Source organism: Lagenorhynchus albirostris, chromosome 9 (assembly GCF_949774975.1).
Source record: "Lagenorhynchus albirostris chromosome 9, mLagAlb1.1, whole genome shotgun sequence".
In the NCBI taxonomy this organism is placed as follows: Eukaryota; Metazoa; Chordata; class Mammalia; order Artiodactyla; family Delphinidae; genus Lagenorhynchus; species Lagenorhynchus albirostris.
Genome location: NC_083103.1, coordinates 5,074,359 through 5,098,223, shown reverse-complemented (window position 1 = coordinate 5,098,223; position 23,865 = coordinate 5,074,359). Strand labels below are relative to the sequence as shown.

General features: G+C 46.2%; 1 protein-coding gene and 1 long non-coding RNA gene across 6 annotated transcripts in view; one reads left to right on the top strand and one right to left on the bottom strand.

The window, feature by feature from the left end:
• The window catches only part of CHKA (choline kinase alpha), a 62,110-nt gene extending 40,200 nt beyond the window's left edge, over positions 1-21,910 (bottom strand). For 3 of the 5 annotated variants that reach the window (XM_060158376.1, XM_060158374.1, XM_060158371.1), the window contains exon 1: positions 21,417-21,910. In XM_060158376.1, the coding sequence (XP_060014359.1) occupies positions 21,417-21,748 (332 nt within the window). In that variant the 5' untranslated portion in view covers positions 21,749-21,910. Of the gene's footprint in view, positions 1-7,746; positions 7,805-21,416 lie in introns of those variants that run through there. The other 2 variants (XM_060158372.1, XM_060158375.1) reach the window with 2 other exon arrangements.
• An 8-nt stretch (positions 21,911-21,918) lies between these two features.
• Positions 21,919-23,620, top strand: LOC132525558 (uncharacterized). Its single transcript, XR_009542295.1, has 2 exons — positions 21,919-22,760; positions 22,984-23,620. It is a non-coding gene; the product is annotated as an uncharacterized LOC132525558 (long non-coding RNA).
• Positions 23,621-23,865: the final 245 nt, after the last annotated feature.

Genomic DNA, 23,865 nt, shown 5'->3' with positions numbered 1-23,865 from the left:
AGTCCCCTCTTCCTGGGGGAGGGCATCATGTAAAAGAAAAGCCACAGGCTTCAGAGCCAGGGAGCCGATTCAAACCCTAGTTCTGCACTTACTAGCTGTGTAATCTTGGGCACGCTGCTAAACCTCTGTGACCCTCAAAAATGCACTCCTCTGTAAAGGAGCAGCACTTAAATCTAGTCACTGTAAGACCTCAGGGTCACGGAGCCCTGGGGCCGCAAGGTCCTGAGCACGCAACAAGGGTGGGGGTCATTCCATCCTCCCGACAACCTACAGGGCAGTGCCAGTACTGCCTCCATCACACAGAGGAGGAGACAAAGCAAGAAAGTGGCAGAGCCACAATGGAAGACGGCATCTGGCTCCAGAATCCTTGCTTTTACCCTCATGCTGAGAGACGGGACACAAGCAGGAGGGCACCACGTGCCATGCCAGACACACAGTGGTGCTGCGGGCACCGCCATCCATCACAGGAGCCCGACGTCAGGACGGGTCTGTACTAACTTGCATAAGACAAATGTCTCTGTTCCTGTGGCTGCTGTCACTTACGACCACAAACTTCGTGGCTTTAAACAACACACAGGGCTTCCCTGGTGGCGCAGTGGTTAAGAGTCCGCCTGCCAATGTGGGGGACGCGGGTTCGAGCCCTGGTCCAGGAAGATCCCACATGCCGCAGAGCAACTAGGCCCATGCGCCACAACTACTGAGCCTGAGCTCTAGAGCCCACGAGCCACAACTACTGAGCCTGCATGCCACAACTACTGAAGCCCGCGCGCCTAGAGCCCGTGCTCTGCAACAAGAGAAGCCATGGCAACAAGAAGCCCGCGCACCGCAAGGAAGAGTAGCCCCCGCTCGCCGCAACTAGAGAAAGCCCTTGCGCAGCAATGAAGACCCAACACAGCCAAAAATAAATAAATTAATTAAAAAAAAAACACACACACATTTATTATCTTACAGTTCTGGAGATCAGATGCCTCTAGACAGGTCTCACAGGGCTAAACTCAAGCTGTCAGCAGGGCTAGACTTCTAAAGGACATACCTCATTCCAGGAAACACACAAAATAACTAAAACAGATTCGGAGTGAGCTAATGATTTCAAAGAGGGGCTACCGGCAGTGATGAGGAACTACGGTTTAATGGGCACAGAGGTTCAGTTTAGCAAGATGAAAATATTCTTGCGATCAACAGTGGTGATGGTTGAACAACGTGACCGACTTAACGCCACTAAACTATACACTTAAATATGGTTAAAATGGTAGATTTTATGCCATGCATATTTTACCACAATTTTTAAAAAAGGAATGACGTCCTGACACAAGCTACAACATGGATGAACCTTAAAAACATGCTCAGTGAAAGAAGCCAGAACAAAAGACCAGATATTAAATGATTCCATTCATATGAAATGTCCGGAACGAGGCAATCCGCAGAGTGGGTGCCTAGGGCCGGGGCAGAAGGGGGCTAAAGGCGACAGGGTTTCCTCTCGAGGTACGAAATTGTTCTAAAACTGACTGTGGTGATGGCTGCACATACCTGTGGATATATTAAAAACCCTATGCTGGAACTTACCTGGCAGTCCACTGGTTAAGACTCTGAGCTTCCAATGCAGGGGATGCGGGTTCAATCCCTGGTGGGGGACATAAGATCCCACATGCTGCACGGCCAAAAAAAAAAAAACAAAAAAACCCATATACCAAAAACCACTGAATCCTACAATTTAAGCAGGTGAACTATGTGATATGTGAACTATATCTCAATGGTTTAGAAAGGAAAAAAAAAAATCTCATTTTTCTTCACCAGTGAAACTTGTATGTGCTTCTACAGAAACAACGTTTCACAGATGTAAATAAAAGTCATTTTAAAGACTATTTTTCAACAGCTTATTTAAAGAAAAGCAATCATGGCATCTGGGAACCTCTGCCAGGAATAAGGACCTACTTTCCCAGGAGGCAAGCTAGCTGTCAACCCCAGCTCAGGAAGACACAGGAAGCAGGCAGGCGCAGACACAGAAGGGCAGCCTTCTCCTTTCCCCTCCGCTCAGGCCCGCGCCCCAAGTGCATGGCTTGTCACAAGGGCCTGCCACAGCCAGGCACAGCCAGCACGGGCTTCTGGCTACCAAGCAACAGGACAGGCATGACATCAGTTAAAAGCCCTAGTTTTCCTTCCTGTCACATACTCTCGAAAGCTCAGTCCACGGCGAGAGCAAACAGATGAACTACTGTTCTAAGCTGTGTAACTCGATTCAGTTTATCCCCAGAGTCCCAAAGAAGGAAAGCAGGCCGGCTTGGCCACAAACAAGCCCACAACCTGGAAATCCTTCATTTCTTGTATTATCTGTAGCCGCTCACCCAATAGGCCCTAGTGGGAAGAAGTAAAACATGGATGATTTTTAAGTGACAATCAAAATAAATGAAACAATGTCATTGTCACAGATGACCCAAACTGTCAGAAAACACCTAGAAAAATGTCAGACACTAATGAGCTAAATAATACGACTAGGAAGAAGATACGATGGGAAGATACGCCACAGAATGACAGCAGAAATACAACAGCCAATTTACCATGGGATTTGTCAAGAATATCCTTCCAAGTAAAACCCCAGGAACGCTCAAGGATTCCAAAGAAGTCTGAAACTTCAACCTTTTTACCATGTGGCAGAAGATCTTTATAATAAACATACATGTCATAATTAAACTTAGGAGGCACAGAGATACTCACATAAGCAAAATATCAAATAAGATGAGAATAACGTATTTATTTCATATTCAACATATGTAAGCAAGCCATGGCAGGTAGGACACTGAAAAGAGAAGTCACTGCTGGCGGGAATTCTAACCAGTGCCCTAGGGATCCAGCTGAGTGTGCGTCCCTAATCCTCACCCCACAGGTCCCTCAAACAGTACCAATGGAATAACGAGCAGAACACAGAGCTGCTTTTACAGACTGCTGATGAGATGCGAAAATCATAATTTCAATTTCTCTTGATATACAGCTTATCAAGAATTAACTCACAATTGAGAATGATTTGACTCATCAAATGACAACACACATAGAACATAAAGGATATTGGAAAAGAAACCATGCAAAAACAAAGAACCAACTCCAAACCGAAGAACCAAAAGGCTAACTGGTTAATATGCTGAAGAAAATTGATTTGTGAAAACAGAGCCACAAAGCAGTTGCTTGGTAGTGCTGTGCTGCTCTTGGCACATTGAAGATCACCTACACACCACAAGTGACGAAGGACCTGGGTGACCTGGCGTATTTTTTCAAACTCAATTAAGTTTATCAGTTGTTGAAGCAACTAAAGTAGGCTGCCTTAACGTGTATTAAATTGTTTGACTTTCAGATTTTAAAAGCCAGGTTCCAAAAAGTTGTGTGTACATGAATCTGAAAGACACCCCCAAAATAAAAAAGACAACTACTTTCTCAAATTCTATTATTCAAATATAACCACTTTGAACACTGTAGTATATATTTTTTCTTGTCATTTTCCTAAGCTCCTTTTCCCAATTTCTTTCTTTTTATTAAAATTGGGATCATGGGGCTTCCCTGGTGGCACAATGGTTGAGAGTCCACCTGCCGATGCAGGGGACATGGGTTCGTGCCCCGGTCCGGGAAGATCCCACATGCCGCAGAGCGGCTGGGCCCATAAGCCATGGCCGCTGAGCCTGCGTGTCCGGAGCCTGTGCTCCGCAACAGGAGAGGCCACAACAGTAAGAGGCCCGCGTACCGCAAAAAAAAAAAAAAAGGGATCATGGTGAATATACTGCTCTACAAAGTTCATTTTCCACTTATATTATGAGCATTTTCCCTCAATTCAGCATTAAAAACATCATTTTTAATTGTGCATGGAATTTCACCTTAAAGATACAGCATGGTTTAACCAACTGCCTAATGCTAAAGACAGAGTTTTCCCATTATTTTTTACTTCTACACACAACTCTACAAATGTATACCTATATGTCAATCTTTATGCACAAGATTGCATAAATCTTGAGGAGATCCTTTAAAGCTGGGTTTTCTGGACCAAAGGGCACTACCATTTTAACATTTCTTGATGCCTACTGCCAAAGTGTCCTAAAACAGAGCCACACCGGTTCACTCTTCACCTGTCAGTGGTGTCAGAACTCCTGTCTCATATCTCGTTTGACCTGTTTTTTAATCAATTAAAACTTGATATTATCAAAAATATAATTTTTTAAAACATTAAACTGCTAGTGAAGATAATGAAATTTTTTAATGCTTCAAGATATACATAAAGTTAACAAATGGCATGAAATATTTTAAAGTTAAAAAATTATTGCAAAGGGAATATTTGTAAGTACATCAATAAGGGAAAAATAGTTAATGAAAATAAACTATGAAACATACTGAAAGTTAGCAACTTTATTTAAATGGATTTCTTGATGTACGCCTTAGTGATTCTATGCTAAGTAACTTCCCCCCAAACTGATAAATGTCTGTCAATTCTTTACCCGCCTCAAATGAAGCGATAATTAACTGCACTAATCATTAAGAGGAGAAAAGAAAACTGGAAGATGTAAAACAGCAGATAATCTAAAATTTTAGTTGATCCAGAAACGGGTCAAAGAAACTATCACAGTTGGCATCATATTGATTGTAATTTTATTTATTTATTTTTACTTTTTAAAAAGAGATTTCCCTTTTTATTTTTTAATTAATTAATTAATTAATTTATGGCTGCGTTGGGTCTTCGTTGCTGTGCGCGGGCTTCTCACTGCAGTGGCCTCTCCTGTTGCGGAGCACGGGCTCTAGGCACGCGGGCTTCAGCAGCTGTGGCTCGAAGGTTCTAGAGCTCAGGCTCAGTAGTTGTGGTGCACGGGCTTGTGGTCCGCGGCATGTGGGATCCTCCCGGACCAGGGCTCGAACCCGTGTCCCCTGCATTGGCAGGTGGATTCCCAACCACTGCGCCACCAGGGAAGCCCGATTGCAATTAATTTTAAAAGAACCCTGAAAAATTCCACAAAATCATTTCAAAACAAAAGCCACTCCACGAAACTAAGATCTGGCATTTGATGCTACTTCCTCTCAAAGTTCCTCGCAGCAGGAAATATCATCACGCCTTCCTGGTGTGAAAGGTCTTCTTAAAATAGAAGCCTAGATGACAACTGGTTACCTACGGTCAAACATGAACCAAAGGCTCCATGACTCACAGGATTATTAACCCCCCATACGTGAACCACCCTACTACAAGTACACCTGTTACAAAAAATGCTCTAATGTTTCAGCACTTAGACCAAATACACAGGTTATAAAAGACTTCAAAATTCTGTTCTAAAGATCAGAATCTTATTTCAGAATGAAACAGAAATTTAACACCAATGCAAAATGGTGGTTACCTCTGGGCAAAAGAAGGGAACCCGAAGCCAAATGTTCAGATTTGATAAAGCTATTTTATTATTTTCAAAATTTTATTCTTTACTACTTTATAAATGTTTGTAATTTTTAATAAAGAGAGGTTGTTTCACATAAAATTTTATGGCATCTAATACACAATCACCAGCATATACTATAATGAACTCTTCTCAAAAATCAGTTGGTAATTTAGTATATGTATAAAACCAAGATCACTGGAAGCAAGGGGAAAAAAGGCGCTGGTAAGGGCTTCCCTGGTGGCGCAGTGGTTGAGAGTTCGCCTGCCGATGCAGGGGACACGGGTTCGTGCCCCGGCCCAGGAAGATCCCACGTGCCGCGGAGCGGCTGGGCCCGTAAGCCATGGCCGCTGAGCCTGCGCTCCGCAACGGGAGAGGCCACAACAGTGAGAGGCCCGCGTACCGCAAAAAAAAAAAAAAAAAAAAGTTGCTGGTTAAAAGATCACAATGGGTCAAAGCAATAATAATCTTGTCCAATATCCTCTCAAACTCAATAGGGATATTTGTTGGGGTCTGTGGAGATCCTCTGACAGAGGGCTCAAAAGATCAGTGACATCTTCAAAAAGTTAAATGTTGAGTTACCAAATGACCCAGCAATTTCACTCCTAGACAGATACCCAAGAGAAATGAAAACATATGTCCTCACAAACACTGAACACAAATGTTTTATAATAGCCAAAAAAGGGGAAGAATCCAAATGTCCATCAATTAATGAACGAATAAACTGCGGTGTATCAAGCAATGAAATATTATTCAGCCATAAAAAGGAATGAAGTACCAATACATGCTACAACACAGATAAACCTAGAAAACATGATGCTAAGTGAAAGAAACTGGTCACAAAAGGCCATGCATGTTGTATGAGTCCATCTATATGAAATGTCCAGAAGAGACAAATCCATAAAAAGTAAGCAGATCAAAAAAAAAAAAAGTAAGTAGATCAGTGGTTGCCAGGAGCTAGGGAGAGGGGAGAACAAGAAGAGAACGCTAATGGTACAGGGCTTCATTCTGAGGTGATGAAAGTGTTCTGAAAAAACAGCAGTGATCGCCGTATAACTCTGTAAAAATACTAAAAAACACTGAACTGTACCATTTAAAAGGGTGAATTTTATATTACGTGAATTACATCTCAATAATGCTGTTTTTTTCCTTTCTAAACCAGTGATAACTTGCCTTAGTTTATTAAATCGACCATTCATTGATTTATTTGAACCTATGAATGACCGTCCTCTTAATATTAAGCTCCGTGTGTATGATCCATGGCAATCACCATTTGATTAAAATGTGCTCCCAAGTAGTGAACACTTCCAATGAAACTCTAGACCCTAGGAGAAATCAAGCCCTCAGAAAGATGCCTCTGATTTTAGGATCTGGAAAAAGAAGCAGCATTACTACGGACTTTGGAATGAGAGAAGTTACCGAGTTTCAGGAAACCTCTGTGGTTACACTGGGTTTCCAGCTTCCCACACCTACCTGTAACTCTAATTGGAGGTGGCACCCGTCCCCCACCAGCACGACCAAAGGTGCTTTCCTCTGGTCCTGGCCATACACTTCTTTTTCTCCTCCCCACGTATCTTTCTGCGGCCTACTCCTGCAGCCCCCCAGTTTGAGGCCTGTCAGGGAGGGCTCACACACACACACAGCCCACCGCCTTCTCCACTCTCCCACGACCTGGTTTCCACAGCCCAGGCACCTTCCACCATCCAGGCCATTGTCAAAACCATCAAGAGAAAAGATTCCAGAATAAAGCTTGGGGAGGGAAGGTTTGCCAACGCTGGCCTCCCGTGCCCTTTGCCCTCCTCCTGCCGATTGGCTCACTTCAGTGCTGTTCATAATCTCTGGACTTTTCAAAGTTTTAAAATTATGCTTCAGTAGTTGTGAACATCTCTGAACCAGGTGGCTTCCACAGTACTCTTTATGCAGCATCCTGAATTCCACCCCTGCGCTGGCAGGCCAAACGCAACGCAGGAAAACTAAGAGAGGAAGACTCGGAAGAGATGAAATTTCCAGTAGCCTATGTGCAGGGGAGAGCAGTAAAAGGCCACAACCGTAACTTCAGGCATTAATTACCTGCCATCGTATGTACACCCTACAGAATCCTACTCACCCTTATTCACAGTCCAAAACGGACAAAGGGTGACTCACAAACCAGGTCTGTTCGCAGTTCTCATCAGTAAAACAGGGTCCCTGAAAAGGTCAGACACCTGGGGGGACCCCTGCCTTCTCGACATGACTCGTCTATATGAATGTCACTTGGCCCTGGACTGTGACAGGATGCCTGCCTGCTGAGGTTTCTAACCCATGGGAGCACTGACTGGACCTCAGGGGAGATATGCCACTTGACTTTATTACTTACCTAAAATACAGGACTCGTCAACATGCTCAAGGTCATTTGAAGTCCTTGCCAGACATCATACTCTCAGGATACTTTTGCACATACCTTGTAAGCAATAGGTACTATGGTAGAGAACTGCTTATCACAAAAAATCTGGGCAAAAATAGAGACAGGTGTATGTTATCTCTGCCTAAACTGAAGTGCACACCTGAGTGACTAGCTGAAATAACCATCATACTGTGTTAGAACTAGACAGGAGTCACCACTTATTAACACTTTAACTCCTGGCAAGCTACTCAGCCTCTCTGAGCCCCTGGGGTTAAGAATTCCTCTCCCTTGGGGCTTCCCTGGTGGCGCAGTGGTTGAGAATCTGCCTGCCAATGCAGGGGACATGGGTTCAAGCCCTGGTCTGGGAAGATCCCACATGCCGCGGAGCAGCGAGGCCCGTGAGCCACAACTACTGAGCCTGCGCATCTGGAGCCTGTGCCGTGCAACAAGAGAGGCCGCGACAGTGAAAGGCCCGCGCGCGATAAAGAGTGGCCCCCGCTCGCCGCCAACTAGAGAAAACCCTCGCACAGAAACGAAGACCCAACACAGCCAAAAATAAATAAATTAATTAATTAATTAAAATAAATTAAAGTAACTTTCATCTTAAAAAAAAAAAGAATTCCTCTCCCTGAGGCTCACTGCCCAGATTAACGTAGTACCTGAGCACTTAATGAATGGAATCTTTTATTACCATGATTAACTTAACAAAGCAGAAGTTCTAGCATTCAAACTGTCCTGAAAAGATCAAAATGTTATTTCAATTAAAATATAACACTATATGGCTATTCAAAAGAATAAGGTAGTTCAATAAATACCAATATAAAACAGTCTCCAAGACACAGTGCTGCTTTTAGTGCAAAAAAAGTGATCTACTGTTAAGTATTAAAGAGGGAGGGGAAGCTACACATTCTCAGCCCCTCGCACAGGGCCTAGCACATTGCAGCTCTCAGTGTTCGCTGAAGAAACGAATACACCCACATATACTAATGTATGCATGACATCTCTCTGGAAGTGCTTGCTTCTAGGGAGAGGCGCTGGGGTCAGAGGTGGGAGAAAGACACCCTTTTGTAATGTTTGAATCTTAAAGCCAGTACACTGATTATCTACTCAAAGATTTTTTTTCTTTAACAAAATGAGCAAAAATAACCCTTGTTTTTTTCCAACTGTCCTCTGTAATCCCTTCACAAATAAAAGGAATGAATGCTCAAGGAGGGAGCTATCCCACTCAACTGATCTCCTGGTTAATCATCAGGTCGGTATGAAGTACCATCCTAACCACAAGATAATTAGAGGCTAACAAATAAAACACTCTTGTGGAAAATCTAAAAACTCTTTGTACCTCCCTCCATTCCTGCCTTAAATATAGGGTGGCAAATGTGATGTACCTGTTCATGTTTCAAGCCCCTCACTGGCCTGGGGTCCTTATTCTGAACATGAAATATCACTACAGAATGCTAGGGAGGTTAAGACACACACAGAGGAACTCAGATGTGAACGGCTTCCAAGGCAGGCCAGGGAATGTTCTTAATGCTTAAAGTAATATTGCTTTTTCTTATTTTCACACTTTCTCTTAAAAAAAATTAAGGAAAATGTTTAGTAACTTGGGCTCCAGTTAATTGAAACTTTCCTGCTAATTTCTTTACTCTAGTCACATAACAGATAATACCCTGTGTACGTTTCAGGATTTTTAGGCCCAGGCCTCATTTTCAGCCCTGAACTGCCTGACTGAGCCCTTTAAAAAGCCAAAATGTTTTTCACTTATATCAATCTATAATAGTAATGATCAATTTGTTTCTTGGTGACTTTTCCAACCTTCAACTTTAGAGGCAGTTCTAGGTTTAGGCAAGTTGATTCTCTCCTCCCCCAACTCATCTTTTTCTACGTTAGCCCCACTGTTCCAGAACCTGAAGCGTAATCCTTTCCAACAGAAGTCGACTGTGTTAGACAGTGAAGCATCTTGGGGAAATTTACATGTTACCTAAACACAGGACAAACCCCAAAACCCTGGTAAGGCACAAAATCAATCAAGATCCTCTTAACTTGCTAACAGGTCACTACAATTCAAACAGGTTACTCTCACATTTGGGATAAAGTACAGTTAATTTCCAGACTTAATGGCAGTGGAGGTTTTCAAGGAGGGAGAAGAAAATGAACATTTCCCCGCCATGAGGCAAATGAGGAAACACTCCTGACTTAAAGGTCTATCAGCCCTGACTTAAAGGTCTATCAGCTCACCATTTATGGCACAGCTGTACTTTACCCAGGAGGTCAGAGGTGGCAAGAGGGCTCCCCACTCAAATACAGAGAGGACTCAACCGTAACGCAGGGAAGCAAAGGAAGGTGGCTGGGCCACAGCAACTGTAAAAACTATCCTTCCAGCTCCCCACCTTCTAAGGCTCAGTCCTCAGGGTGGGACCACGGTACGGCCCTTCCCTCATCACTCCCTCTCCAGCCACGAAGCTGCAGGGCAAGATGGCATCTTGGTTCCTGGCCGCTTCACAAATCCTCCCAGACTGTTCATCCACCTTGTGAAAAACACCGAATGCTACTGGTAGGTGTTGGCTATAAAAACTATCATTCAAGTTTGCTTGCTCTGAAAAGTTCTCATAGATTGAAAATATACTCCATGTGTAGAAAGGAGGTCAAATCCAAGTCAAAGATAAGGCCAAACAGTCCAGTAGATGTGGTCCATTCGTGCTGTGTTGTGTGACACTTTAACACGGCAGCAGGAAGCTGGTCTACACGGGGCAGGTCCTGGGCACTTGGGAATGTCACACCCTGTGCTTCAAGTACTCAGTGTGTGACAGGAAGTAGTTGGTAATTTTAAGTACAAGTGATAAAGTGAATGCAGGGGAGAGAGCCTCTGCACTATTGTGTGCACTCTCTTTGCCTCACAGAAACAATTTTTTAAGTTTTGGAGTAAAATCACTTCACTAGATAGTGGTCTACTGTATAACACAGTTTTTATTTTAGCAACATGTATTTAATACAAGTAGCTTTACAAATGGCTTGTGTCCTTTATTTGTAGACTTATCACGTCTTTCCCCATTCTACATGGGGAAAATGCATGCTGTAGTGATACAACAAGTTGGTGAAGTGCCCAAGGTCTTGAAATATGCCATTCCTCACGTCACACATCTAGATTACTTTTTTTCCAGTATTTAAGTTGAGGTGAAACACACATAACATACAATTTGCCATCTTAAACATCGGTAAGTGTACAGTTCAGTGGCATTAAGTACATTCACATTCTTGTGCAACCATCACCATCTTCTACCTCCAGGACTGCTCATCCCATAAAGCTGACACTCCGTGCCCTTTAAACACTAACTCCCCATTCCCCATCCTCCAGCCGCGGGCACCCACCAGGATACTGTGTCCCTATGAATCTGACTTCTCTAGGGACCTCACAGCAGTGACATCACACAATATTTGTCTTTTTTGACTGGCTTATTTCACTTAGCAGAACATCCTCCAGGTTCAGCCATGTTGTAACGTGTCAGAATCTCCTTTTTATCAAAGCTGAATAATATCTGATTACAGGTATATGCCACACTCTGCTCGTCCATTCATCCATCAAAAACATCTATGTATTTTTAACCATTTGGAAAAGGAGTCCATCTAGGTGAGTCAGCTCAGACAACGAGAAACCTGAGACACTGCCTGCTCCAGAGAAGCCTTTAACACAAAGGTTTTCACCTGCTAAACCGAGATGGGAAATTTCTCGTCTGCACCTAACCAACTGTACTTTGCTGAAAACCAAAAAAGCCACTGAAACCTCTGCAAACTGTCCACAAGTAACATGGCGCAAAGCCCAGCACACACAGGACTTAGTCTCCCTAAGGTTTAGGGCCTGCAAGGAAAATAGAACACAGCGTAATATCAAAAGAGCTACTGAATTTAGAGCACAAACAAGAAAAAAGGAGACCTTTGCAAAATTTCTTCTAACCATCTAAAATTCAACTTGAAACGACCACAGCTCAGGGGGAAAAAAGCACTTCAGTAAAATGACAGCATAATACACAGTAATAAGGAACACGTGTCAACTCCCAGCTCTCTCAACACCAAGTCTACAGGCACAGTTACGAGAACAGGCTTTGTCCCAGGTGGGCTGCTGGCTCTGCAGACAGCTGCATGGTCTTCAAATTACTCTGTAAGATGGTGTAAGAGTATCTAGTAGGGGTCTGTGAAGATTACAGCAGATAATGTCAGTTGTTTATTATCAATCTTTAACAGTGTGTGGGGGCTTCCCTGGTGGCGCAGTGGTTGAGAGTCCACCTGCTGATGCAGGGGACGTGGGTTCGTGCCCCGGTCCGGGAAGATTCCACATGCTGCGGAGCAGCTGGGCCCGTGAGCCATGGCCGCTGAGCCTGCGCGTCCGGAGCCTGTGCTCCGCAACAGGAGAGGCCACAACAGTGAGAGGCCCGCGTACAGCCAAAAAAAAAAAAAAAAAAAAAAAAAAAAAGTGTGTGGGACAGCTTCCCTGGTGGCGCAGTGGTTAAGAATTCGCCTGCCAATGCAGGGGGCACGGGTTCGAGTCCTGGTCCCGGAAGATCCCACATGCCACGGAGCAACTAAGCCCGTGAGCCACAACTACTGAGCCCGTGTGCCACAACTACTGAAGCCCGCATGCTGCAACTGCTGAAGCCCATGTGCCTAGAGCCCGTGCTCTGCAACGAGAAGCCACCGCAATGAGAAGCCCACAAACCACAATGAAGAATAGCCCCCGCTCACCGCAACTAGAGAAAGCCTGCACACAGCAACAAAGACCCAACACAGCCAAAAATAAATAAATTTATTAAAAAAAAAAAAAAAGAGTGTGCAGGACAGAGAAAAGCTCGGTCTTCAGTCCTCTGCTCCAGGCTGCTCAACCTCAGCACTGTCCACATTCAGGGCACGGAAAGGAAGTGCTGTCCTGAGCACTGTAGGATGTTGAGCAGTATACCACCACCACCACCACCACGAAATCGTGACAATCAAAAATGTGTCCGGGGGCTTCCCTGGTGGCGCAGTGGTTGAGTCCGCCTGCCGATGCAGGGGACGCGGGTTCGTGCCCTGGTCCGGGAGGATCCCATGTGCCGTGGAGCGGCTGGGCCTGTGAGCCATGGCTGCTGAGCCTGCGCGTCCGGAGCCTGTGCTCCGCAACGGGAGAGGACACAACGGTGAGAGGCCCACATACTGCAAAAAAAAAAAAAAAAAAAAGTGTCCGGACATTACCAAATGTCCCTCAGAAAGTATTTCTAAAATACCCATTTCAAGCCACCAACCTTAGCATCCTTGGGACACAGCACACCTCTGCCTCCTCTTCCCACCTGAAAGGTCCTCTTCCACCTCTCAGAGTTCAGGGATGCTCCCACTTTCTCCACAAAGTGCCCCACAGCCCTTCTAGCCCACAGGGACCTCCTGGGCCTTATGTTTTTATTGTTTCATCACCAGGCCCTAGACTACTGTGATATTCAACAAAAAAAGTACTAGGCACAATGAGATGATTGAATGTTGATTTACAGGGAGATGGCAGTCTGGTTGTGGATGCAAGATGGGCTAATGCAAAGCTAAAGATGAGGGCTGTCCTAGGGCGGTAAAAGATTCCCTGCCAGTGGACAGAAGATGGTGAGATCATGGAGGGAGTCTAGGCTGACTGCCAGGCTCCGCCAGAGAGGAAACCAAGGAAGGAGATGGTGGGCATAAGGGTCAGAGATGAGCAAGCCAAGAGACTAGACTGAAGAAAAGAACTCCTGGAGTTAATAAACAATTATAGCAAAGTTATGCGATACAAGGTTAATATACAAAAATCAGTTGCTTTCCTGTATACCAGCAATGAACAAGTAGACAATGAAATTAAAGACGTGTTACCATTTACATTAGCACCCCCCCAAATTAAATACGGAGGTATAAATCTAACAAAATATGTACAAGATCTATATGAGGAAAACTACAAAATTCTAACGAAAGATATCAAAGAACTAAATAAATGGAGAGATATTCCATGTTTGTGAACAGGAAGACTCAATATTGTCAAGATGTCAGTTCTTCCCTACTGGATTTATAGATTCAATGCAATCCCAATAAAAATCCCAGCAAGTTACTTGGTGCATATCAACAAACTGATTCTAAAGTTACATGGAGAAGCAAAAGACCTAGAACAGCCAACTCAATACTGAAGAAGAACAAAGTCTGAGGACTGATTGTACAGATTTCAAGACTTACTATAAAGCTACAGGAATCAAGATAGCGTGATACTGGCCAAAACAAAAAAAACAGACAAATAAATCAATGGAACAGAATGCAGAGGCCAGAAACAGACCCACATCAATACAGTTAACTGATCTTGACAAAGAGCAAAAACAATACTGTGGAGAAAGGATAGTCTTTTCAACAAATGGTGCTGGAAGGACTGGACAGCCCCAGCCAAAAAAATGAAATCTAGACACAGACCTTATACCTTCACAAAAATTAACTCAAAATGGATCATTGACCTAAATGTAAGATGCAAAACTATAAAACTAGAACATAACATTAAAGAAAATCTAGTTGACCTTGGGTATGGTGATGATGTTTTAGATACAACTTCAGAGACATGATCCCTGAAAGAAATAACTGATAAGCTGGACTTCATTAACATTAAAAAATTCTCCTCTGCAAAAGACACTATCAAGAGAATGCAAAGCAAGCCACTAATTGGAAGGAAATATTTGCAACAGACATCTGATAAAGGACTATTATCCAAAACATTCAAAGAACTCTTGAAATGCAACAGTAAGAAAACAACCTGATTAAAAATGGGCGGGGGCTTCCCTGGTGGCGCAGTGGTTTGAGAGTCCGCCTGCCGATGCAGGGGACGCGGGTTCCTGCCCCGGTCCGGGAGGATCCCACATGCCGCAGAGCGGCTGGGCCCGTGAGCCATGGCCACTGAGCCTGCGTGTCCGGAGCCTGTGCTCCGCAACGGGAGAGGCCACAGCAGTGAGAGGCCCGCGCACCGCAAAAAAAAAATGGGCGGAAGATCCAAGCAACCACCTGAGCAAGGAAGATACACAGGTGGCAAGTAAGCACAGGAAAAGATGCTCAACATCATTTGCCATTAGAGAATCACAAATTAAAACAAGATATTACTACACACCTAGCAGAATGGCCAAAATCCAGAATACTGACAACACCAAATGCTGGAGGATGTGGAACAACAGGAACTCATTCACTGCTGGTGGCGATGCAAAATGGTGCAGCCCCTTTGGAAGATGGTTTGGCAGCTTCTTACCAAACTAAACATACTCTTACCATATAATCCAGCACCTGGGCTTGTTGGTATTTACCCAAATGAACTGAAAACATGTCCAGAGAAAAACCTGCACACAGATGTTCATAACAGCTGTATTCCTAACTGTCAAAACTTGGAAGCAATCAAGACATCCTTCAGGGACTTCTCTGGCGGTCCAGTGGTTAAGATTTCACCTTCCAATGCAGGGGGTACGTGTCTGATCCCTTGTCGGGGAGCTAAGATCCCACATGCCTTGGGGCCAAAAAACCAAAACACAGATCAGAAGCAATATTGTAACAAATTCAATAAAGACTTAAAAAAAAAAAGAGATATCCTTCAGCAGGCAAATGGATAAACCGTGGTACGCCCATACAATGGAATATGATTCAGCACTAAAACAAAATATGCTATCAAGCCATGAAAAGACACAGAGCAAACTTAAATGCATATTATTAAATGAAAGAAGACAATCTGAAAAGGCTATACTGTATGATTCCAACCATATGACATTCTAGAAAAGGCAAAACTATGGAGACACTAAAAAGATCAGGGTTTGAGGGGAGGGAGGGATAAATCGGCAGAGGACAGAGGACTTTTTGGGCCACGAGGCTATTCCGTAGGATCCTACAATGGTGGATATAGTACACATCATTATACATTTGTCCAAACCTGTACAAGGTACACCGCCAAGAGTGAACCCTAATGTAAACTGTGGACTTTGGGTGATAATGATGTGTCAGTGTAGGTTCGTGGACTGTGACAAATGTACCACTGCAGGAGAAGAATGATGTCAACAGTGAGAGGCTGTGGGGGGAGGGGGGTATAATGGGAACTCTCTGTACTTTCTGCCCAATTTGGTTGTGAATCTAAAACTGCTCTAAAAAAGTTTATTAATTTTTTTTAAAAAAGAAGTAAGGCCCCTTAAGGGACCAAATTTTCACAGTGTGTAGTAAAAACAAAGTGTAAATGAAACTTTATCTTGAAAAATGAAACAGAATTATTTATGTCTTTACATGTAACATAATTTAGATTATCGAAGTAACTATGTACATATAAAGGAAATCAAGTAGGGAGTTTTGGCATAATTTTTCCAAAACCCTTTAAGATAGCACCATAAAGCACAATTCACTCCTTCTTTGACTTTTACTGTATACTTTTGCAAACACAGCTGAGGACTTTGCCAGTCTTTTCAAGGCCCTCTCTGTCTTTTGATATTTAAATGATCTGATTTTGAAGGGCCCATGGTACCATCTATCCTATCATTTCTGAACTCGTAGTGGGTCTGTGGGGAGATGTGTGTAAAACTTTAATAGTCCACAAACATTTCTTTCATCAAACTTCATGATATCTTGCATCTTTTGCAAGATTTACAATTTCATTTCACAACTCACTGTGACTGTTCTATCCACCAGCAATGAGCGTGATAATAACAAACATTGATTTGATGGGCAGAGACAGAAGCTAGTGTTCAGCTGTGATGTCCGGGCATGGACAAAATTTCCAAGTGGTCAGTACATTAATGACAATTTTCATGTTACAGTAATTTTTATCTTTCCCTATACCACTCATAGCTGGAGGGACTCAGGCAACCAGTAGTCTGATTACAAAGAGCCCTATCATCACATTAGGAGGACAGCAAAGAAGCCAATTTAAGCGAAAATCCAGGTGCTAAAGTCAGGCACTCTTCTACTACTGGAGATACAAAGATGAACACGACATGCCCTCTAGGAATTCAATCTAACAGACTTGAACGAATGAACACACATAATGTGGTAAGTGCTGTGACATAAAGATGTGTATGCATGAAGTGGTATGGAAGAAACCTAAACGAGGAAGAAACTAATTCTCTCTGGCTCTCTAAGTTAGGCCTTGAAGGAGGTATTTTAAAAGCAGACACCGGGGGTTTCCCTGGTGGTGCAGTGGTTAAGAATCCGCCTGCTGGTGTAAGGGACACAGGTTAGAGCCCTGGTCCAGGAAGATCCCACATGCCGCGGAGCAACTAAGCCCGCGCGCCTAGAGCCGGTGCTCCACAGCAAGAGAAGCCACCGCAATGAGAAGTCCACACACCGCAACAAAGAGTTGCCCCCGGTCACTGCAACTAAAAGAAAGCCCATGTGCAGCAACAAGGACCCAACGCAGCCAAAACTTAAATAAATAAATAAATTTATTTAAAAAAAAAAAAGGCAGACACCAGCCTGCCAGGCAGAGTGTAGGAGCAAAGAAAGGTCTGGAGACTGAAAACACAAAGCTCATTCAAGAAGTGCAAGGACAAGTGTAACTAGCTCACTGTTAGTTGCTGCTGGTTAGGGGAAAGGAATGATTTTAAAACAGCAACAAAAAAAGAACCACCCTGAAAAATTAAGGCTGAGGCCCAAGTATAAACCATGCAAACAAGTTTGGATTTTATTCTCCAGCTACAGGACGCCACAGTAAACTTTTAAACAAAGGAGTCAGGATATTTGAGAAATCCCTGGCAATGGGATACAGAATGGAGGGGGGGTGGCCACCCAAAGCACAAGGATATCCACAGGTGCCTCCTGTTACAGGGTCTAAGCAGGGACAGCGGGCCTGGAGCAGACCGGAGGTGTGGGCACAAGAGCAGTTCACTAGGGTTTAGTTGCCACCGAGTGCTGAGGAGGGCTTTCTGAGCCAATGCAAAGGGTGAGAAATAATCCTGAGGCACCAGCCAGCTGCTGTTAATAACTCAAAGAAAAGAAGCAGGAGAAACATATTCCAGGGTGGGGAGGGGCAGAAGGGTCAAGTGTGGGACGGACTGGATGGGCTGCGCTGAGGCGGGCACCCAGCAAAGAGCCGGGGCTGGAGAGACGGATCAGGAACACGGGACAGCCAGAACCTGTACATGGACTGGCTATGGGGGGGCCACTGAATTTCAACCAAGTGTGTATCTTTCCCCACTTGAACTACCTCTTTTGCTTTTTTTTAAAGCTAGGCATCACCCACTTTCCCATATCCTAAATCACCTCTTTTCTCCTTGTTAAACTCATTCCATAACTACATTCTATTCCAGAAAACAGGACTGAGGCAGTGTATCACACCATACAACATTATTTTAAAAGGTCCACCAAACCAAAAGGAAAGCTGTGTCTTCCAAGACCACTGATTCCTGGAGAAAACAAACAAAACATCCTTGCTGAAATAAAAATTCATATTTTAAGGCAAGACAAGAAAAATTTAAACACAAAATTTTTCTCTGCCCATTTGGCCTCCTCCCTCCCCTCTGGCATGCATCGCGCATCTACGTTATGTGTTAACCAGACCTCCCCAATGACAGAAATACCTGCTCAACCATAAAGATCAATTTTTCTTCTTCTGGAGCCAACCATGTAACTCCTTTCCCAATCCTGTTAGGGATCACAATGACCCACCACTCACTCACCTTGCACTTGAAGACATCTTTGGTGAACTTCACATACAATGCCAGTATATTATTTCCCTTAAAGACAGCAACTGGCCCAGAAGAGACTGGTCAGACGACCTGGGGTGATACTAGGCCAAACCTAATGGAAGTTCTTAGCTTAAATACTTACTTATGATCTTATTAATGTCACTAGCTATATTACCAGTATTCTGCCTATTTTACAAGATTACTGTTTCTTGCATTACCAAGTGTGTGACTAAGCCTCCAATAAAATTAATGATGATTAGCCAACTTGAAATGATTGACCAAACTTACAGTTCTATAAGACCAACGATTATAATAGTATAGCTCTAGATATGGGAAGAAGCAACAAGAAGGAACCTTTGGGGTTTCCCTGGTGGCGCAGTGGTTAAGAAGCCACCCGCCAATGCAGGGGACACAGGTTCGAGCCCTGGTCCAGGAAGATCCCACATGCCGCGGAGCAAGTAAGTCCGTGCGCCACAACTACTGAGCCTGCGCTCTAGAGCCCACGAGCCACAACTACCGAGTCCGTGTGCCACAACTACTGAAGCCTGCATGCCTAGAGCCCATGCTCCTCAATAAGAGAAGCCCACGAACCGCAATGAAGAGTAGCCCCTGCTCGCCACAACTAGAGAAAGCCTGTGCACAGCAATAAAGACCCAACGCAGCCAAAAATAAATAATTAAAAAAAAAATTTTTTTTAAAGAAGAAGGAAACTTTTCCTGGAGCATAACAGACTACTAAGATAGGTGGTCCAGAGGCTTTTCGCTACTGTTAACAGGGCCTAGTCCACTAACAGCACACTGAGTGGCCTATCAACAAAATCTTCCCCGGCCTGGGAATGAGCATTCTTAACGCAGTGGGACAGACTGGTCACGAAATGCCTCCCAAACCTTGGCTGAAATTACAACCGAAAGGGAAGGGGCTGCAGAATAAAGAATCCTGCCCACTATCCAGTTCAACAAGAATCAAATCATTAGCCACTGTAGTTGCTGACTTACAAATACACCCTGAAAGGAATTCAGGGCAAAGGTCAGGATGAAGTACTCCATGCCCTCAGAAAAATGACAGAACTGACCCTCAGAGAGATATTATATTTTCTGTAGAAATCTTTTATCCTTGCACCTTCCCACACTTAGAAAGGCACTAACAGCATTAATTAAGAAGTCATTCCTCATGACTAGCAGCCACCTTCTGCTGAGATGTGAGCTCGACTGCACGCACCCCCTGTGCAACAATCACATATATTTGGGCCTCCCCCTTTACCTCTTCAGAACAGTTCTCAGAGCTCTCTGAGAGGCTGTCTCCGGGTTATAATCCTCAGCCTGACTTGAATAAAATTTTCCATTTCCTTCTTAGATTGACTACCGATGAGTTTTTTCATCGGCATCCTCAAAGCTTTTAGAATGTCAGGTTTGAGCAAAAACACAAAGGTTTATCTACTGAGTGACACTCCCCAGAAAAGCACCTCAAAAACATCTTACAGCTGGATCCAGGGTAGCCGAAACGTTTTCATAGGCAACAGGCAAGAGCACTGGAGTAGGAGGTGGGTTCAAGAGACCTGGCAGCTCACTGTGACGTCAGCACAGAGCCACTGACCTCAGGCAAGTCACTGCCCCTCTACGTTTTCCACTTTACAGCTGGACGACCTGAAGATCACATGGCCTCGGATGATCTTCTCACTGAGAATTTTCAGGCCTAACTAAATGTGATAGTTTGGGAGACAGTTTCATTTCAGGAAAAAAAAAAAGGTTTCATTAAGCAATTCTTTGGTTTTCTTTTCTCTTTCTACTTTTATGATTCTCACTGCTCCTAGGCATATCTGTAAGAGAGGCCACAGGCACAAAAAGAAAGTGAAGCTCAGTTAATTTTGCTGCATTTGCGGCTCTGGCGAAGCACTGGGCAGAGAAAAGGAATCAAATGACTAAAACTGGATTTGGGGCTTATCGGTGGCAGCCAGCCAGCCAGTTTCTAGATACTGCACTCAACCTGGTCAACCAGTTACAAGAAAATTAGCAGAAAAAGAAAACTTTTCTTTTCTTTTTTTTTTTTTTTTTTTGCGGTACGCGGGCCTCTCACTGTTGTGGCCTCTCCCGTTGCGGAGCACAGGCTCCGGACGCGCAGGCTCAGCAGCCATGGCTCACGGGCCCAGCTGCTCCGCGGCATGGGATCTTCCCGGACCGGGGCACGAACCTGCGTCCCCTGCATCGGCAAGCGGACTCTCAACCACTGCGCCACCAGGGAAGCCCAAGAAAACACATTTTTAAAGGTCTCAATAGAAGTAAGCCCACTAAATGTTAAGTGATCATCTCATGGGAGCAGGATGGACAAAAACCAAGTTTATCTTTTGCTATTAAGTCTGAATACATACACGCTTACTTTTTTTGTAATTTAAACTTATGATTAGTTTTTTTAAGCTTAAAAGAGGGGGGAAATTCTTTCTACCTCACTCTTAGTTATTTTTTGAGCCACACATCCTAACTTTGGCTGGTCACACACCTACATGTCTGAGCGGTTAGCGGGGAACTAACAAACGTCACCCCTTCACCGCTAACAAATGTCTCTTTCAGTGGGAAAAACCTAATCATGGACTTTAAGAACTAAAAGTAAGTCACCAAGTGATTTTTTTAAGCCAGCCAAAACATCCCTCCTTCATTCAAGGCCCTAAACCCAAAGGGACTTGCTAGACACAGTTTAAGCTTCTGGACAAAATGTACTTTGTGATTGAACAGTACTGTTCTCCTTAGAAGAGACCTGGTTTGCCACGAAAGCGGCATGTTTTCAACAGCCTGCCTTCTGGAGGGTCTTCGGGGGCCCGTTTCACGGGATTTGGCCTGGATTTCACAAAGGCTCCTGAAAGGTGGCTTCGCGGGTCGCAGAGCCCCCGGCCCCGCCCCCGACCTCAGACTCCGCCCCCGGCCAGCGTCACCCGACCGCGTCCGCGAAGCCCTCCCTCCCTCACGCCCGTCCCGGCGCGCCGCCGCCACCGACCTGATGACACTGATGTGGAACTGGTCCTCGCGAAGGCCCCGCCAGGCGCCGGCCAGGAACTCCTTGCACCACAGATAGGCCCTGCGCCGCGTCCTGGGCTCGGGCTGATCGTCGGCCGGCGGCGGCGGGGGCAGCGGCAGCGGCGGCGGCGGCGGCGGGGGCAACGCGAGCTGCGGCTGCCGCCCGCCCAGCTGCTTGGGCTCGAGGTCACTGGCGGCGTCGCGCTGCTGCCCCACGCCGGGCGCCGGGGTCGCGCTGCCGCTGCCGCAGCTCAGCAGCAGCCCGAGCGGCGAGGGCTCCGCCTCGCTCCCGTTGCAGAACTTGGTCTTCATGCCGGGCAGGCGGCCGAGGAGGCGCGGTCGGCCGCAACACGAGAGCGCGAGGCTCAGGATCCGGCTGGACGCCCCCCTCACGGAGACCGGGCGCGGAGGCCGCTCGCCCGCTCGCTGACGGGCAGGCCGGGGGCGGCGGTGGTTGGGGGGCCGGCGGGCGGTCGCGGGGCGGCGGCGGCGGCGTGGAAGCGGCAAGCGGCGGGCGACGGCGGCGCTCGGCTGATTCTTCTGGCCGTGGCGCTCTCTCCTGTACTGCCGCCGCACGAGGAGCGCCGTCCGCGTCATAGCCCGCCCTCGCGCTCGCCGCTGATTGGCCGCCGTCCGTCGGCCTGGCGCATCACAACCGCCTCCGCCCTCGCCACGCCGCCTCCCCATTGGCTGCGGCAGCACACGGCCTCCCCCCGCTGTCTCGTTTCCTGCGGCCTGGGGAGGCGGGGCCTCGAGGGGGCGGAGCGTCGAGCCGGTGCTGGGGTCGCGAGGATGGAGAAAGCTAGCGAGGCGGGGGGCGGCTCCCGGGGGGGGGGGCTCCCCGAGTGGGGGGCGGGGGCTGCGCGGCCCTTGAACCTCGGGGGAGCCGGAACTTGGCTTTGGTGGCCGAAACTTTGTTTGACCCCTCGAATCCTGCAGGACATCAGAGGCCGGGGCCTGGTAGCGGGCAGTTAGGAAGCCGGTCCCTGGAGGCTGGCTTCTCTTTCCGCATGACCTTGGGCGAGGCACCTCCTTCTGCAGCTCCGTGCGTGTGTTTTTATAACACTTCCTAGCGCCGGCTCAGCTCCCTGCGAGGCGCGGCCACGCCCCGTCCAAGCTGGAGCCTGAGAAATTATTGTCCCCGGGTCACGCCCGAAAGGGGGAAGAAGCGACTGGTTCAAGGCCGCACAGCTGGCCGCCTCGGAGCCCTCTGAAGCCTCCTGCAGCCTCAGTTTCCCTGTCCGTGGTGCTGAGGATGCCAGGGCCTAGAGGCTCGGGGCGGGCGGAGCGGCATCCCCGCAGCCGCCCTGAGTACTGGCCAAAGGTGAGTGCCACGGGGCTGCTGGCTTTGTGGGTGCCGCCCCGCCCTCCCCCACGCTGGAGGCAGCCCCGTGACTGTGTGTAACGCACCTTTGCCCGCGGAGGGGAGGCAAGGGCCCCTGCTCGCATTTACCACATTTACTGCCCCATGTCCCTCACTCCTCTCACCCCGCCGCCCCAATCCTTTACGAAAGCATTTGGAGTATGGATAAATTTTTAAATTACAGATCCTGTTTTTACCGGGCATGAGCTGGGACAAGAGGGTTCCCTGGCTGCTTAGGAAATTCAGCGCCTGGCATGCAGGAAATGGCTTCTACGTGGGGATTTCACAGTCTTCGGGAAGAAAACATCTCTCTTTAGCAGTGTGCACTTGGCTGAACTTGCTCCAAGAAAAATGCGCTCATTGAACAAAAGGATTATGATGAAAGGGGACTTTTGTCAAGGCAGCTGTGGAGGTGGGCCTGGACATTGAACTGGAGGGAGCTGGGAGCCATCCAGCATGGAGGAGGGGGCAGAGTAGGAGTCCCATTGGATGTTGGAAAAGCTGAGAAATCAAGGTCTCCAGTCAGGCCATTTAGATAAGGGAGCCAAGGACTTTGTCTAAAAATACCAGCCCTCAGATGGTGGGGCTGTGTCTACGGTCTGCCCAGGTGACAGGCCTTTATCCCAGTGTCCCGTGACAGCAGCCTGGTAATCCCAGAGGAACGCCAGAAACCTGGCCAGGAGGAAGGGGCACAGGAAGTAGGGGTTGAGCCTCTGTCATTTCCAGCCTGGTTTAGGCTACTAGAACCCACAGACCCCTTTATGGGATCGCAGTTCCCTGTGGGAATAAAAAATTGCCTCATTAAAAGTGTTGGAAAGTTATATCTGTTACTGCTTCCATTTAATGGATATGAAGACTGAGTCCTGCGGAGGCTGAACAACTCAGGTGAGGCCCCTTGGCTAAGGTGAGGAGCTGGGCAGGTGTCCTGGCTCCTTTGTGTGAAGAGCACCATGTCCATATGGACAAAACTTCCCTCCCCTACAGTCAAACTAAAGTCCTGGACTTAGCTCTCAATGGCCCATCCTTGGCCTGGCCAGTCAGGGCCCGCCCTTAGCACTGGCGTGAT